The 18437-nt window shown below is 33.1% G+C and overlaps 2 protein-coding genes and 1 long non-coding RNA gene across 4 annotated transcripts; 2 read left to right on the top strand and 1 right to left on the bottom strand.

Moving 5' to 3' along the window:
* The first annotated feature begins 7478 nt into the window (after positions 1-7478).
* Positions 7479-8441, top strand: LOC107886601 (MLP-like protein 423). The gene is made up of 2 exons (XM_016810618.2): positions 7479-7807; positions 7938-8441. The coding sequence occupies exons 1-2, from the start codon at positions 7621-7623 to the stop codon at positions 8210-8212; spliced, it is 462 nt and encodes a 153-aa protein (XP_016666107.1). The 5' UTR covers positions 7479-7620; the 3' UTR covers positions 8213-8441.
* Positions 8442-8543: 102 nt separating this feature from the next.
* On the bottom strand, positions 8544-11597 carry LOC107886599 (WAT1-related protein At1g70260). 2 transcript variants are annotated; one of them, XM_016810616.2, is made up of 7 exons: positions 11075-11597; positions 10898-10960; positions 10668-10784; positions 9713-9965; positions 9444-9602; positions 9177-9328; positions 8544-9102 (listed from the first exon to the last, which is right to left on the bottom strand). In XM_016810616.2, exons 1-7 carry the CDS (start codon positions 11281-11283, stop codon positions 8943-8945), a joined length of 1113 nt encoding a protein of 370 aa, XP_016666105.1. In that variant the 5' UTR covers positions 11284-11597; the 3' UTR covers positions 8544-8942. The 2 variants fall into 2 exon arrangements, with proteins under 2 accessions (XP_016666105.1, XP_016666106.1); XM_016810617.2 differs by having other exon boundaries at positions 9713-9932; positions 11075-11547.
* Positions 11598-13539: 1942 nt separating this feature from the next.
* LOC121220281 (uncharacterized) lies at positions 13540-17909 on the top strand. The gene is made up of 2 exons (XR_005917540.1): positions 13540-13854; positions 17637-17909. It is a non-coding gene; the product is annotated as an uncharacterized lncRNA (long non-coding RNA).
* The last annotated feature ends 528 nt before the right edge of the window (positions 17910-18437 follow it).

Below are 18437 nucleotides of genomic sequence, written 5' to 3'. Positions count from 1 at the left end.
CTAAATGTGATATTATAGATCAAGGAAAATAAGATTCAGGCTTAGAACGAGGTTGAACAAGGTTAAGCACAAACTCGAAATAAATAGTCGTACTCGAAACCGAGGTAAGTTCATATGTCAATGATAATGCAATGATATTATTGTTCATACTTGAACTTAAATTTATGTCCTAGCATTGTGTGATGGATATTTATTTAATTGATATAAAGATTATATAATGTAACAAATGCCTAAATATAATTGTATGCAATACCATGTTTATTTCATGGAGTAATGTCTAAATAAACATGGAAATATGTTGAATTGGATGTACATTGCATGATCAGCTATGCATAATGAGATACTTAATGAGAAGATAAAAATCTTGGTTGAATAAAAAGGGAAATCGGATGGATAAACCATGGCTTATGACTTGAGATCCTGTATGTGTTGCAGAAAAGGATTTAGCCCGGACAGGTAATCCATTGATCTCAAATATAAAAAAGGATTTAGCCCAGACGGGTGTTCCTTGAGTGATCGAGCCTCCCGAATAATATGTGTGCATTAAGGATTTAGCCCAGACGGGTAATCTGACTAGGATCTGAATTTAGCCTGGACTGGTAATTCAATTCCGATCTCATTTGAGTATATATCGTCGTAGGAGAATTAGCTTGAACTGGTAATCCCGACAAAACTCTATGAGTTTATATTACGGGGGATGTATCCTGGACTGGTAATCCCGCCGTAAGATGTGAGGTTCGCAGGAGTGCGTACTTGAGATGATCACTTGTATAACTTAACGGTAAATGGATTATCCATCGAGATTTCTGAGAAATTCAACAGGTATTATAATGAATAACGTGATGAAAGTCCCGAGATGGGCGTGGTGATAAAGGTAAAGTTAATCGATATGCTATGGATATGTATAGGTACGTACATTATACTCATAAGTGATGCCTTATTGAAATGTGATAAATGATGAGTAAGCGAATTCATGCATATGTATGTGTATACATGATGAACAAGTGAAAAGATTTGAAAGACGAACCATCCTTATGCTTATGATTATGAATTGTGTTGCAATATCATGTTAACTTACATTTTGTAATTGAATAAGGGATTTATGAAATAATGAGTCCATAATCAATGTGACAATGAAATTATGATAGCTATTGTGATTTTGCACCGAAACAGTGTTGAACAGTAGCAGTAGCCCGAATTTGAAAAATCACCATAAATGGTGTAAGTCGAATTAGAGGCTGAATAATATATGAAATTAAAGCTTAATGAGTCTAGTTTCACATAAAGCAAACGATGTAAGTAAAAGAATATGTATTATGAGATATTAGAATTCTTGTGAGATAGAGTTGGAGTGCTTCTAGACTCCCCTATCTTAACTTTGGAAAATCACTAGAAATTGTAAAAAAATAATTATGAGTTAAAATACATATGACTGAAATCCTTAATGAGTCTATTTTCAATAGAAAGAGATGGAAACATTATCTGAGTATTGTACTACGAGATATTTGATTTAGTAGATAGAGTTTGAAGCTGTCAGACCGCAAAATAGGGGAGAGTTTAAAGAATAAACTGTACTTATTGGCTGGACCAAAAATTCTGGAAATTTTATGGTAAGAATATGTATGAGTCTAGTTTTAGGAAAAATTAACAGAACTTAATTTAAAGTTTTTTTCCTCAAGATATAAATAATTTATCGACTATGACTCGAATAGACAGCTTGACCAGAATATGAATAAAAGGTAATTATAGTTGTTTTACCTAAGGAAACATGTTGTTATAATGCTTATTATTTGCATATGGACTTACTAAGCATAAAGCTTACTTCCCCTTCCATTTCTTCTAGTGTCCTCAGGTCGGCTCGAGGTTGGAGATCGTCGGAGGCAACCTCACACTATCAAGCTATCATCTTTGGAGTAATGTTGAAACTTAATTTCTTCAAGTGAGTGGCATGTATAGGGACTTAATTATTGATATGTGTTTTTATGTTTTGGCCAAGATGTTGGATTATATTAATTCGTTGTATATAGCCATGAGATGTGGCTTATAATGATTTTGGCTTGTAAGCCTATTTGTCCATGGTATGTGTTAATGTCTTGTGATGTGGTTATGTGATTATGCTTGTTCACTATGTATGAGAAGTATATGGCACATGTATATGATGAATGCCCCAGGACCATTCGAGATGGTTGTGCCCATTGAGTGAATGTGTGGCGTGGTAGTAAGATGATAATGATTGAACATGGACAATTGTTGAATGTGTAGAGATTAAGTGTTGGGTAATAAACACATGTATGACAACACCGAAGGTTGATTAAACATTAAATTGATGTTATAATTTGTGCCTATGATGTGTAAAAGTATGGTAGAAAAATAAGGTCAACATAAGGCTTGGAAAATAGCTAAGTGTTAGCTACACGAGCAGAGACACGGCCATGTGTCTCAACCATGTAGAGGACACGGCCTAGTACACTGGCGTGTAGCCTGGCCATGTAGTATAAATTATTTTGCTGACGTCATAAACAGAGAGCCACACAGGCTGAGGACACGAGAGTGTCCCAAGCCACACGGGCGTGTGTGACCACACGGCCCCACCCACACGGGCGTCTGACTCTCTAAAGCAAGAAAATTTATTAAGTTGCCCAAAGTTTATCGAATGTTTTCGATTTTGTCCCGAACCGCCCCGATGTATGTTTTAGACTTCGAAGACCTGTATATAGGACAATATCCATGTGCTTCAAAATTTTTAATTTTGGGTGAAATTTGGTGACCCGGTTTTATATGTTTGTGAATGTTTAAGTCCGATAACGCCTCGAACCCTATCCCAGAATTGGACACGGGTGAGGGGTGTTATAGTAAGCTTAAAGCTTAGTAAGTTGCACATAAATAAATATACAACACAACTTTTCCATTCATCAACAAGCTCATAACTTACAAGTGGGCATAAGCAAAACTTACTCATCAATATCCAATACACATCATATAGTACATATTGGGTTCACATTTCATACATACCAATAGGTACCTGTTCACTCACAATACAGTTATACTTTCCTCATTAACTAGAAATTATAACTTTCACCGTTGAACTATTTGGAATACTATTGGATATTCCATAAGCCTCAAACATGGGGTAAGGTGCCGTTGCCATGTCCCAGACATGGTCTTACACTGACACATTTCATGGCTGATGCATGTCCCAGACATGTCTTACACTGGCTTACATCTTGAGGCCGATGCATGTCCCAAACATGGTCTTACACTGGCTCTCATAATGTGGCCGATGCATGTCCCAGACTGCCTTACACTAGCACACACAAGTTACCCCAAACGTCATCGCATGAATATCCAATTTATTTCCTAAGGTTCGTTCAAGAATTCTACTATCTCTATTCTTATCGCATTTTTTCATTTCCACAATCAATCAATTTATGCTATAAAAATTTTAATACAATTCAAACACATATATTATCAATGTAGTTGTATTATTTACATACAACCTACCTTGGATTACAAAATGTGGCGACTAGTCAATTTAGTCGATTTGCTTGGCTTTCCCCCAGTCTAGGTTCGAATTCGGTATTTCTTGATCTATAATAAAAAATGCACTTATTTAATCACTTTATCAACATAGGCACTCTACAATTCATAGTTAGGCAAAATGACCAATTTGTCCCTAGACTTTTACAAAATGACCATTTTACCCCTAAGCCCGAAAATTAATTTTTATCAAATTTCTTCACATTTTAAGCCTATCCGAACCATTTCTACTCTTATAGCAACTCCAAATTCCCACTATTTCACACGCTTATCATCTATTTTACAACTTATGCAAAATAGTCCTTTTAGGTGTTTTCATGCTCACACCTTTCACAAAAGTTGTTTATAAGACACCCAAGACTCATTTTCTTCCATAAAAACTCAGAAAACATTACAAATCCTTTCATGGCAAAACCCTAAACTCTTAATCATTTTGCAAAATAGTACCCTCATTTGAAAGCTTATGCTTCAAGGGTCTCAAAAATGCAAAAATCATCAACAAAGGGTATAGAAATCACTTGCTTCTAGAGATGATAAGTTTCTGAAAATTTCAATCTTCAAAACTCTTCTCTTGGCTGAGATTTTCAGTTAAGAAGAAAGAATAGGTGAAAGAGATGAAGGCTAGGCACTTAAGGTATTATTTTATCACCTAATATGTCATCACTTACCTAACATTTTGACCATTTACTCTTCTTTGTCTCATGGCCGGACAAGCTCTTTTAAAAGGGTCTAATTGCCCTTTAAAGGCCCCTAAATTTTATTCTCTAGTTATTTGGAACTTTTAGCTATCAAATTAGGACTTTTGCACTTTATGCGATTTAGTCCTTTTACGCAATTAAGCTCACAAATGCTAAAATTACTTCACCAAATTTTTTATGCACTCTTAAAAACATGCTATAATATCAAAATAATAATAAAATAATTTCTCTGACTTCATATTTGTGGTCCCGAGACCACTATTCCGGCTAGGCCCAAAATCGGGCTGTTACAATGTAGGTTTATTGTATTCAATTTTTTGGTTAACTTTAGTAGACAAGTTATATGGATTAAATAGGTAAATTTAGGTATTTGAGTATAGATGATGTTATTTTTTTTTGAAAACATGATTTTGCCTTATTTTGAATGCTTGGTTGGGGGGTTAATTGATGTGTGAAAATGTCATGTTTAGAGTGCTACCTAAAAGGGTGAGAAAAATGGCCTTGAAATGGCCTATTTTCGTCCATACAGGTAGAAACACAAGCGTGTGTCTCAACCGTGTGTGACGCACGGCCTAGCACATAGGTGTGTGGATTAGCCATGTGTCCCCTGTATCTTTAAAATTGAGAGTATTCGCCTTTAACGGGAAAGTCTAATTAATGAGTAGTTTAGTAATTCTTATTACTGTACTTAAAGATGTAATACCAAACTAGAAAGGATTAATAGTTTTAATGTAAAGAGAAATCCTTATAACTATTTTTCTCAAACTCTGAAACAAGTCCAGGGTTTTGAATATATCAGTAACGCCCCAGTTCATTGGGCCGACTGTTGACTATTTGGTATACACCATATGTTCCTAATGGGCTAATGGGTGTTACACTTATGGTAAATTAGGGCTACCTTGGTAAATAGGGAAAGTAATCGTAGATTTTTTTAAAATTTGATAAGATTTGATTTTGTAATCTTGGAGATTATGTAAATCCCTTAATTGTAGATAGGCTTCGATCTCATCTGTTGATGTAACTCAATCTGTGCAGTCAGTTTTGGGGGAGATAGAGATCCTTCCCCTCAATTGTAGTAATCCATTGAATACATTGTATTTCATTCTTTATTAGTGAATACTAAATTGAAAGAATTTACTCAAACACCTTGTATGCATTGCTTTTTTATGGCTAATATGCTCTTTCAAACTTCTTTTGTCTTTGAGATTGCTTCGTTTATATTTTGTTGCCTTAGAGGAATTCTGCGAGAATCCTCACTTTACGAGAGTTAGGCTGACTTAGGCACATTTGAAGCAAAGGAATCACCTAAGGCCACACGGATTGTGAGACAAAAGGCCTAGCCCTTTGACAGCAACACATTGTTAAAAGGGGTAGACATAAATTTCAATAGCCTTGCAAGGTATCGTATATTCTCGGATCATTGGGATAATAATTGCATCCCACATCTTGTTGCTTAATTTGCAACAACTACCACTCATGGGGGCAACCTATAGATGGTCTTGAGGCACGGTCACTTTGAAACCTACCTCTCAACTAGGGGAGGGAACTATAATTATACCTCTACCTTGATAGGGACATGTGACAACACGAAAACCAGTCGGAGAGATCCACGAGTAACCCTCTGCCTTGTATTGTCTAAATGGTCACTTATTGACCTACTAGCTCCCCCTCCCCCCCTCCCACAGAAGGAACCATCCATTCTTGGCCACCTGGTCGAGTCTTTTTTTAAGCCATCTGTTATTAACAAGTGTGCAATCTTCAAGAGAGGACCACCCTAGAATTATCACCTCTCCTATAAATACCCTCAAAGCACATTATAAAAAAATGGTCTCTCCTTTCCTTTTAACAAAGCCTAAAAGGCTAAGCCATCATCCTCTTCTCTCAATTCTCCCCTCCACCCTCCTACTTTTCCGAATCTTAGCCTGACATTGATGAATCAATCTTCCTCGATATCATCTCCTCCTCTTTTTCCAACATCATTACCATACTTTCCTTTTTTTTCAACCTCGTTGATATCTTATATCAACACATATAAATTCAATCTGACTATAATGCACGTAATAAAAACTACTCCTTAATTTAGCGACTAATTGATTATGCGCCAACCTCTTTGGCATGCAGTTCAATTCACTTAAATTTTCCCCCAACTTTGATTTCTTGTTCAATCATTTTGTCCCATCTAAAAGGAAAATCACTTCATCTTCGAGAAGCCCTGAGAGCTAATGAATCTTTCTCGCTACTACAACTGAATTAGCTAAAAACCAAAAGCACTGTTAGCATTGTTAAATAATAATTCACTAAGATTTATAATTTCATATATATACTCTCTTTAGCCAAGTAATTCATCATATTAAAAATAAATTTTAATTTTAATTTTAAAATTTTCTAACGAAATGAATAATCTAATTAAATACTAATATATATATATATATATATATATTTATATTTGAAGTTACAACTAATAAATCATGAACTAAAAGATCTAACAAATTATATCAATCATCATAAATAAAATTAAATCATTACAAGTATTAAATTGATAGCTTATGTAAAAGTAATTCAACTCAATTAATTAATTAATCCATACATAATTTCGAGACTTAAATTTAAAAATTTAAAATTCTAAAATAAATAATAATAAAGTTTCATTAATAATAATTTATATTTTTATACCTTGTTTTTTAATAATAACTTATATATTACTTTCTTGTTAGATTAATAAATGTATACATTGCCTCAAGTAATTAATTTGTTCATCTTTGAATCAAATCTAGTAGGATGGTCCACCTACAACATTGAATAATTAATTTAAATTTATCAAATGTTAAGCCGTGTTTTGTATTAAAGTTCGTTTGGTTTGTTTCATCTATTTAAACATGTTATTAAAATATATTCTAAAATAATTTTTATTTATAAAATTGGCTTATTAGAAAAGTCTATCCAAAAGACTTGCATTCATCATTAGCCAGTTTTATTAATAAAAATATTTGTAATTATAAAATATATTATATGTTTGCATTCTTATTAGCATGTTTTGTTTTAAAATAGAAAATTATATTTTCAAATACATTTTATTGCTTTTTTGGGTTAACCCGTTGAAATGACATATTTTACACTACGATCCATTAGTTATTGCTTCACCTACTAGCTTTGAAATTGCATCAGTGAACGCCACAAATAATGGGCCCCGACCAACTCCCTCGCTAGGTGCGTGCTTGTGCCTCCGGATGGGCAGTTGAAGCTGTACCAAAGATATTTAATGCGACATTTAGAAACCACTTATCTCTTCTGCTACTATATATACACATCTATGCTACGAGGTGTATGTCAACAATCTTTCTGCCTTTTTCTCCCTTTTAGCATATAGACAATAGCAAATACAGCAATGGCTTCCAGTGGGCAGCTTCATGTGGATTTCGAGCTCAAGTCTCCTGCAGAAAAAGTGTGGGGAACCATTAGGGACTCCACCACGATTTTCCCTCAAGCCTTGTCCCATGATTACAAGAGCATTCAAGTGCTAGAAGGCGATGGCAAGGCCCCTGGATCTGTTCGTCTTATTAACTATGCCGAAGGTAACTAAAACTGTAACTTAAATTGCCAATTTAAATGCAGTACGAGGCATTCATTGATGCAAATGTACCTAAGGGTCGGACTTCAAATTCTTTTTTTTTTTTTTTTGCATTTTTGTTTGATTCATGGTAGGGTCTCCAATCGTTAAGGTATCAAAAGAGAGAATCGAATCAGTGGATGAAGCTGAGAAGAAATATGTTTACAGCATCATTGATGGGGATCTCCTGAAATACTACAAGACTTTCATTGGCAAGATCATTGTGGTTCCCAAGGGAGAGTCGAGCTTGGTTAAATGGTCCTGTGAGTTTGAGAAGGCAAGTGAAGAGATCCCTGATCCAAGCGTCATTAAGGAATTTGCAGTGAAGAACTTTAAGGAGATCGATGACTATCTTCACGGTAAGGCTTAGAGAGGCCAGGCCATGCCATGCCATGCCATGCATGATCCTAGCCCTGTTTAATGGATTCTCTCATGTTTTCTTAGTAATAAAATAACATGCAAGGATCCCACTTCAGAATATTTGTCTAGGATCCATCCTTAATTAGTTCATCTTGTTGAGTGGTGACTTCTTGCTGCAAAGTAATCCTGTTGCTTTGTATTTTCAATATTAATTTATGTATTGCCATGGGTTTTCTTAATTTCCTCTATATTGTCTTGTCAGTGAACTTATGTTGCGCTCTGGATTCAAAAAGGTAAAAGGAAAAAAAATGCAGCAAACAAGAGATAATTACATGAGCAAGTAAACAAATTAAAGAAACCTTCAAACAAACACCATAGCTGTTTTAAACACTCCAATACATAAATACAACATATACGATTTTTGTCATTTTTTTCACTGTTTTTTATTCACACAGAAACCACATATGACAGAGTCATTTAAAACTTAAGAATCTGTCCTCGAACCTCCAACAAGTAGGGGGGAAAACACAGCAAGAAGATTTACATTTTACAGTGAAAGGCCATCCTATCAAATGTATGTACATGTAATAGAAGGGGCTTCTACAAAATCACAGCACCTTCTGGTTTGACAGGCCAGGCCTCTTGCTGTTGAATCCTTCTTTTTTTTGACAGAAAAAAAGGGACACTTTCCACTTGATTTTTTAATTCAATAATAGTTGTAGAGGTTGCTTGGCCTGGCTCTAGACTTGGGCATCTTCGTTTTCCTGCAACAGAGGGGCCTTGAGGTCTGGAATATCACTCACTGTTCCAACTTCACGCTCTTTACGAAGTTCCTCTTCCCTGATTTGTCCAAACATCACAGCATAATATCCCGTTCCTACTATTATTGTACCTATCACACTGTACAACCTTTTTGTGTCAACAACATATAAAGATTTGAAAGGTAAGAGAAAAGGGAGAAAGATTTTAATTACCTTCCATAATGAAGACTGTTTGTAAAGAAAGAGGTTCCGAAAACTGTTGCAAAGACTACCCCAAAGGGCTTGAACATAGGCACATAAAAAGGGCCTTTCATTCTCGTACATGCTAAATGAACGTTGCTACGGATAATACTCCCAAATACTCCCTATAACCATCATTATGGAATCTATTAGTCACTAATTTTCTTTAACTTGTAATGTTTGGTGTTAGCTAAATTTCACTTTTTTTTTCTTTATTTTTTTTTTGGGGGGGGGTCTTACTGTCACAATAATGAGTAGGAGATCCGGCTTGCGTTTCAGTTTCCATGCATCTAGATCTCCTTCCATGATCAAAGAAAAAACAAGGCACTGGATAGTCCCAACTAAGCTATAAGACGAGGCCACTTTCATCACTTGTGGATATTGTTTGACGGTTCCCATCTGACAAACAAAAAAGTTTTATTGTTTTTGAATGATAAAAGGAGGACAAGGTTTCAAGACACAAAAACCAAATACTGAGCTTAGTTTATTTGTGGACCAAAACCTTGTACCTGAACAATATTCCATACTGAAATCGACAAGGTAGCAGCCGCAAGCAAAATACCCCCAAGAACCCAACGATCTGGCGTCGAGTAGAAAACAAAAAGTTTTGGTATAACTTGAAGGTGGTGGTCAAGTGAAACAGGTGATGGTCGTGTAAACGGGCCTTTGTATAGTTCTACAAAAATTGCACCTGCAATTGATATAAAAGTTCCAATCATTTTGGCTTGGCTGCTTGTGCTTCTCCAATCCAGCCTTACCGTCCTGTGATAATTATGAAATTTCAGCCAACGCTGAATAAGATGTTCCAATAGACAGTGTTTCTTTTTTCCTAAGCATCCCACCACAATGATTTTGACCTTCCTTCAACTGATATTTATTTTCTTTATTTACAATATTTGAAATTTAGGAGTTACTAACGATTGAGTCCAATGGGCCGTGGTCTTAACTTCCTCTACTCTTTAAATTGTATAATGGAAGTGATAGGTTATTTCGTTTATCAATTATTAGATTTAAGGTAATCACATTTGGATATATCTATAAAAAAAATCATATAAAAAGTAAATGATAATTTTATTATATGCATCTTTTTTATTTTATATAAAATATAAAATGAAAAATATATTCTCATAACTATATTTGTTATTTTATAAAAAAATTTTAATAATTTTTCAGCTTAATTAAAACGCGATGAATAAATAACACTAAGCTAAGTCACCGTATATATACCATTCAATATTCTAACTATATCATTATCATGAATCATGCATGGGTGAACCCGTAGATATCTGTATTTTGAACCAAAAAGAAAAAGGATCTAGATAACTGTTTTCCGTTTGTACTCGTCAACTTTGAATATTAAATATGTTTTCTCACTTCTTCTTCTTTTTAAAAAAAGAAACTGAAATCGACAAATTAAAACAAAAAGGAAAGAAAAATGGAGATGGTTGCGAGAAAGTTAAGAACCTGAGAATGATGGAAAGCAAGAAGGAAATGGTAGGCATCAAGAGGCCCATTGCGCATACAACGATTGGTGAACTGTAGCTTAACCCGAGAAACGCAAGGTTCTGAGAGATTGCAACCCTACAAATCAACACCAGGATATAAAAAAATAAAAATAAAAAATCAATCTTCACTTTGAAAATAGCTTTGACAGTTTGTAGCAGCAGGAACATTAGAAAAGAAGAGAAAACTACCCTGTTAAACCCATGAAAAAAATACGAAAGAGGAGTGGGAAGGTGAAGAGCGATTGTTCTATTCTGCAATTAATGATAAAGAAACAATGGTGAAGAAGTGGGTTAATTGAAAATAAAGCATATGCATACGTCCTGTAAAGATACATGTAGAGCCTAGAGAGGGAGACACAGACACACCTTTCCCCACGATGATAAAGGAAGGAAAAAGGGAGTAGGAGAATGGAGCCAACAGCATTGGTATACACCACAAAAACAAAAGGGTTGATCCCAGCCGTTAAGGCTGTTTTGGCCAATATCGTCAATGCTATGGTGCAACCCTCCATTATGAGCATCACCGCAAATGGTGCCACTTCACTCCTTCTCTCTCTCCTCGTCTCTGCAACCATCTTCTCTGGTTTGGTCGATAAATCAAAAACACAAAACAACGAGAGGTAATGAAGCCTAGCCTAGCCTCTCATAAAGTCAAGTTGCTCGCTTGTTCTTCTGGGACTGTGTGTGTGGCCTTGTGCTTGCGTGTGTGTGGGGATGCTATTTATAAAGAAAGAAAAGACTTTATTTTATGAGGAGAAGGCAACCATAGCCTCAGAGTAGCCCTTGGAATAAGGGTGAAGCTACTTTGGAAGTGAAAAAGCGACTCGGTTAAATAGTTATCTGATTCCACCTCCAACCAGAGGCGGAGTTGCTGACATACGCTTTCCTTTCTCTCATTTTTAAATTTTCTTTTCTATTTGTTTAAACTAAAAAAGTTGGCTATATGTTTTCTTCTAATTCGGCATCAATAATTATGTCACACCATTGGGAAAATAGTAATATTGTTAATGATGTATCAAATGCCAAAAAAATCTTTAAAATATAAATCTTTAGTTAACTACGGGCCATAATCTTAATTGTTTTTGATTTTATGGTTGAAGTTTATGGTCGACATTCACAATGGCCCTACCTTAAATGCATTATAATAAGCATACTGACCCATCCACATGCCTCAAGGGACCTAAACTTCTCAGCCAAATCTCTATGATTAATCCTACAGGCCGAGGCTGGTACTCTAGATTCTCATTACATAAATTGGAAGCCAGCAATCTTAAGTTTACATGGATTTAAATTTATGGCACAGGTGAAAAATAAATATTATTAAAATTCACATAAAACTTAATTATGATGGTAAATTTAATTATTTATTATGTATGATATTTCAAGTTAAAATATAATTTAATTCATATATAAAAATTATTTTAATAATTGCTTAGGAGGGTAAATAACAAAACAAACGATAAAAGAAGGCTAATAGAAGAAAATAATTAAATATATGTACTGATTTGCTACAACTCAAAATTTACGCAGAATTCAAGTTATTCATTAGCTTACAAATGCTTGATAAGGTCGTTTATTCTACTTTACTCACTAGCGAAGCGTCCGCGCTGCTATTTTAGATATTTTTTTTATCTGCCATGTTTTATATTAATGATTTTTTTTAATTCTAATTTTACAAAAAAAAAATTTATTTTAACTTTTTATCCTTTTTTTTAGTCCTTAAACTTGTAATTTTTTATTCAAGTCACTTTAAAATGAATGGAAAAGTTAATATTTGTTAACTTTGTTGACGTAGCATACACGTGAATTGCCACTTGAATAACATGTTAGCATTTAATTAATTTTTTAAAATTTTAAAAATTTTAAAAATTTATTTTTATAAAATTTATATATTTTTAATAATTTTAAAGATTTTTAAATTTAAAAATAAATTTTTGAATTTTTATGAATTTTTAAAATTTAAAAAGATTAATCAAATGTTGACGTGTCATCCACAAGTATGCTATATCAAGAAAGTTTAAAAAGTTAAATTTGTCATCCAGTTTGAGGTGAAAAGATAAAAAATTAAATTGATGACTAAAAAAAAATTAAATTGGAAGGATCAAATAAGTTGTTACGCCTAAAAGAATTATTGCATTAATCAAAATTAGGATAACAAGCACAAATTTGAATATTTGTAAATATTTAATTTGTGTTTTACAAATTTAAAAAATATTCAAACTCATATATTTTAATTATTATCTACACTAAATCCAAAGCAAATGTGATTATTAAGGTTCGAATATTCATAATTTAAATCTATTTTATTTTTATAAATAATAAATTTAAATTTTAATATTTGAATTTATCTTTCACATTACTCTTTAAAATTTCTTACTAAATACAGATATTTAATAGATTCAGATATCCGATGATTAGTATAATTCAATTAATAATACTTAATTTAATCTAGATAATAAGTATATTTAATTTTTTAAAGTAAATTTAGGAATTTAAATTCAAATGTTATAGAAATGGCAAATATTCAACATTCCTCAAATTGCTTTGCTTTTACATTAAGTCCAAAATTATTGGATTTAATTATTGCTATATTGGAGTATATGGTGGTGATAATTAAGGTTGAATTTCGTTAATGTTTTTCTTTTAAAATTTTCATAGTATTTATATTATTTATTAAGTATTGCATTTACACTATAACATAATATGTCAAAGGTGACAGATGACTTGAGACGTGTCAAGATCGCGTCTTCTTAAATTGACTGGCATTAATATGTAGAGATGCACATAAATAGCATTTCCTTAGATAGGCACTGAAGAGGCATCATCGCGAAGCGTCTCTTTAGGCCTAACTTAAGGAGACGCTTTTGTCGCGTCTCCTTAGAACAAACCAATAGAGACACTAAGTTGCGTCCCTCTAGATTACCTAAGGAGGCACTTTCTTGCGTCTCCTAAGATGTCAATTGTAGAGACGTCAGTCATCATCTCTGTAGGTTTCTAAATTGTTTGCACAACTTAAACACTGAGATGTTCTGTTCTTGCTTTCTTCGTAGGTCTCTTGAACCTTGTTTTCTTTCTTCTAATGCCAATTTCTCATTCTCCCCATTTTCGCTTCCTTACGAATTCACGATATTGGAGTAGAGACAATGGTATGTCCATCTTCACTATCTTGAAAATTTATCAATCTATACGATTTCAAATTTACTTATATCAAGTTTTTTTTTTGCTTACTTTTATGTATATATATATTGCATGAATGAATTTGTGATATAAGTATTTCATCTATACGTATGCAAATAACGAATAAGGTTGTTACTAAATTTGTTATTTTAAATCTATTCTTTTCTTCTTTGAATTGATTATTTGTTGTTTGAAATTGATTCTTTACTTATTTGAATCGATTCATTATTGTTGCTTTAAATCGATTATTTGCTTCTTTAAATTGATTCATGATTGTTGTTTTAAATTGATTCTTTACTTCTTTGAATCAATTGTTTGTTGTTTTAAATCGATTCATTATTGTTTGAATTGATTCTTTATTTTTTAACTTGATTCAAAATCCAACATAAATTCACTGCTGACATTCATTTGGTCTCTTATCAATACTTACACCGGTGTAAGTAAGTTCTTTTTCCCTCAAATCTCTTGTTAAACGTGTCGGATGTTCCTCCAATATTCTTTTAAGGGAAAATGCTTATATACACCGGTGTAAGTAAGTTCTTTGAGTTGATTATTTGTTGTCAAATATATAGGTATTTTCCTTTTATTCATTGGAATTAACCAATGGAGACACTAGGCTACGTCTCTCTAGATTACCTATGGAGACGCGAGAAAGTCTCCTAAGCTGTTGATAGTAGAGATGTCAGCCATCATATCTGTAGCTCTCTTTCGATAATTTCTTTTATAAAATCCCACTAAAACCCTGCTCTCCTATTCATCAAATTGTTGCCTCCAAAGATTTTTCTGTCCTCTCTCCTCTTTAGTTTTCCCTTTTTTTCAGTTTCGTATGGAAGAAAACAAGAAAAGAATGAAAGCTTTCAATCTTCAACAACTTTCTACACTTCTTCGTACCCCATTTTCAAATCATTTTTGGTTCCATCTCTCTGCAATTCCTCCTTCAATTTTTATTTCTTTATTTATTGTTTTTACTAATGAAAAGCTCACTTTGTATAGTTTATAAGACAGTAGAAAAAAAATTATTTATGGTTAGAAAATCGAGTTGTGTCACCAACAAACCCATCCCCAATTTGCCAAGAAGTGAGTGATTTCCTCGACTCTCTTTCATGGGTTTAGTTAAAAATGAGGGCATTTTTCTTACCTTAATCTCTTTAAGTAGGTTTGTGTGGATAAAGTGATGATACCTAGAAGGTAATGCTTGTTTGGATTTTTTTTATTTTTATTTTTTTGTATTTTTAGGTTTAATGACTTTTTGGCGGTAAATTTAAGGTATCTAAGAATAGGGATTTGTCAAACCAAGTGTATGCTTCAAATAAAGCTAGAGTAGAGGGTTTGGAGAAAATAAGAAAATTGGAATCTGGTTTGGACACTCATTCTCCTGTCTTCATTAAGTCCATGCTTCAATCACATGTTACCAGTAGATTTTGGTTGATTTGTTTATCATTATAATCTATTTTGTTGTTCCTTATTCAATATATAGATGATACTAGAGCTAATAATGCCAGCCACGACATGAAAATACAAAAAATGTCAACATTTATATAATCCAAAATATTAACCAATCAAAAAGTCTACACATAGACAAGAATATATACACGAATTGTTACGATAGCTATGTAATAATATCATTGATTTATGGCTTCACTGTTAATATACATGTTCTTGTATAATGTTTGGGTTTGGGAAACAAAATTAATAGTATAGGTTAGTTTTTGCATCAAAATTTGGGATCTGTTACCATGTTGTATGTCTTCATTTTTCACTATTTGTGAAATTTCTCTTATTTTTAATTAAGTTTTTAACCTTTTTTTTCTTTATTTTACTAATAACAACTTAATTTCAATATTATCTATTTATCTTAAGAAATAAAAAAAAATGATGAAAATCGTATGTTTGTGCAAATGTAGCACCATCATTGGTGCAATGAGTAGCACTTTCCACATGAGTTTTCTAATTTTATTTTCTCTTCAAAATTTGGTATGCTTTTAATCTAACATTATCAAATAGTAAGTTCCAAAAGGTGTTTATGAAGATCAATGGAAATGCTTAGTTGAGAAGTGAAGGGGTTGGCGACATGATATACGTAATTAATAGATTAAAATTATTTGTTGAAATGCTCATTACTTATTTTTACAATTAATGAGAATGATCGATAAGTATAGGTTGAATGTTGACAGAGATTAAATGCCTAGATGATTTTTTGGTAATGATTTGCAAGTATAGTCTAAATGTGACAGAGATTAAGTATAGCCTGAATATTGACAGACTGAATTTTATTGAGATGTTCACTACCTGGTTAGCAACATGTTTGTACATTAAATACATATTTGTGTACTTAAGCATATATGCATATATATATACTGTTAGAGTTGTGTGACTCAAATTCTAAGAGATTATTTGTAAGTCAAGGTAGACAAAATATATTTTCTTTCTAGAAGATTTAGTAGTATAATATATTTTTCATTGATTAGAATTAGACTTTTTCAACCTATAAATAGATGTGGTTGAAACTACTCTCGTATAATCATTCAAATTCGGCATTAGTGAATTTTCTTCTCCTCTACCCGTGGTTTTTTCTGAAAAGGTTTCCACATAAAATCTGTGTATTCTATTTTTTCTTTGCGATATTTCTACATTGCCATTATCGACATTCAATTTTTAACAAATTGGTATCAGAGCTTTTCGAGTTGCTTGTCTCGATTACAGTAATGGCAACAATGAAGTATGATATTTCACTATTGGATTGCAACACCAGATTCTCATTATGGCAATTAAAGATACAGATAGTTCTTGCACAGATGGATTTAGAGAATGTCCTGCTAGGGTTAGATAAGATGTCTTCGACATTGACAGAAGAAAAGAAGAAGTGTAAAGATCAAAAGGCTTTAACATAATTATATATGCATCTGTCAAATGAAATTCTACAGGACGTGATGAAAGAGAAGACTACTGTTACATTATAGGCAAAGCTGCAACAACTACGCATGTCAAAAACCCTAACTAGAAAGTTGCATATGAAGCAACAGTTTTATGCTGATCGTTTGGAGGAAGGTACGTTTGTGTACGAACAATTAATTGTGTCTAAAGAAATCCTCTTGGACCTAGAGGCCATGAAGTTTTAGTATGATAAAGAAGATTTAGGATTAAATCTACTTTATTTGTTTCCCTAGCCTTATTCAACCTTTAGAGATACTATTTTGCATAGCCGCGAATCTCTCACAGTTGATGAAGTCTATACTTCCTTAACATCGTATGACAAGATGAAGCATATTGTGTCTGGATCTGGCTCTCAGGGAGAGGGTCTCATTGTTTATTATTGAAGAATACCCTTAAGGGGTTTCATAGAAGAGGTGGAAAACTTGTTCGTTGAGAGTTCGTGGCGAATAACTTGATCGTGAGAATTCGTGTGAAGATGGAGATTGTTAGAGTTGTGCGACTCAAATTTTAAAAGATTGCTTGCAAGTCAAGTTAGACAAAATATATTTTCTTTCTAGAAGATTTAGTAGTAAAATATATTTTGCATTGATTAGAATTAGGCTTTTTCAACCTATAAATAGTTATGGTTGAAACTCCTCTTATAATCATTTGAGTTTGGCATTAATGAATTTTCTTCTCCTCTGCTCGTGGTTTTTTCCAGAAAGGGTTTTCACGTAAAATCTATGTGTTCCATTTTTTTCTTTCTTTCTTCTTTGTGATCTTTCTATATTTCCATTATTGAAGTTTAGTTTTTAACATATACATTATTTGATCATAGATTTTCTCACTAGATGATTCTTTGATGCAATGCTCGAATGATATTGAAACAGACTGTGAAGATAAGATGTGACACTTGACTACTACTACAAGTTGGTGGATACAAAATGAACTTCCTAGTGCTTTTGGATATTCTTGAGTTGGAATAGAGCTAAAAAAACAATCACATACTTTCTTTTTGTTCATTTTGTAGACATGTAATGTTAGATTTTGATGCTCAACTTGTAACAAGCTACATTTGGAAACTTAATATATCAAGTTAATTTAATTATCAGATTTTTATATTTTTTTTAGTGATTTATTTGTATTATTAATAATTGATTAGTAACATGGACTCGAGCCCCACCGAACATTATACTAGAGGCAATAGAAATACAAACCACATCTCTTTGCAAACTGTGTTATAGAGGCACACTGTGCCTCCACTAACTAAAGGTAGAGTCACAAAGAATATGTCTTCTCTAAAAAGTTATAGAGACACAAACGGCATGTCTCTACAAACTAAATTATAGATACGTACATTTGCATCTTCGTTGACTAGAAGTAGAGACATGAATAATGTGTCTCCTCTAACAATGTTATAGAGATACATGCATAGTGTCTCCATAGACTAAGCTATAGTGTTACGCACATGCGTTTCCACTTACTAGAGGTAGAGACACAATGGATGCATCTCCACTGAATAAGTTATGGAGACACGTGAGTTTTTACATCGCCAACCCTAAGAAGACATACCTAGTGGTGACGCATACGGATGTGTCACCACTCACATCACCAAACTTTATAGCGACGCCATTTTGCG

Source organism: Gossypium hirsutum, chromosome A03 (assembly GCF_007990345.1).
Source record: "Gossypium hirsutum isolate 1008001.06 chromosome A03, Gossypium_hirsutum_v2.1, whole genome shotgun sequence".
Lineage (NCBI taxonomy): Eukaryota > Viridiplantae > Streptophyta > Magnoliopsida > Malvales > Malvaceae > Gossypium > Gossypium hirsutum.
The sequence above is the reverse complement of the archived record's forward strand: the minus strand, read 5'-3'. Positions and strand labels throughout refer to the sequence as shown.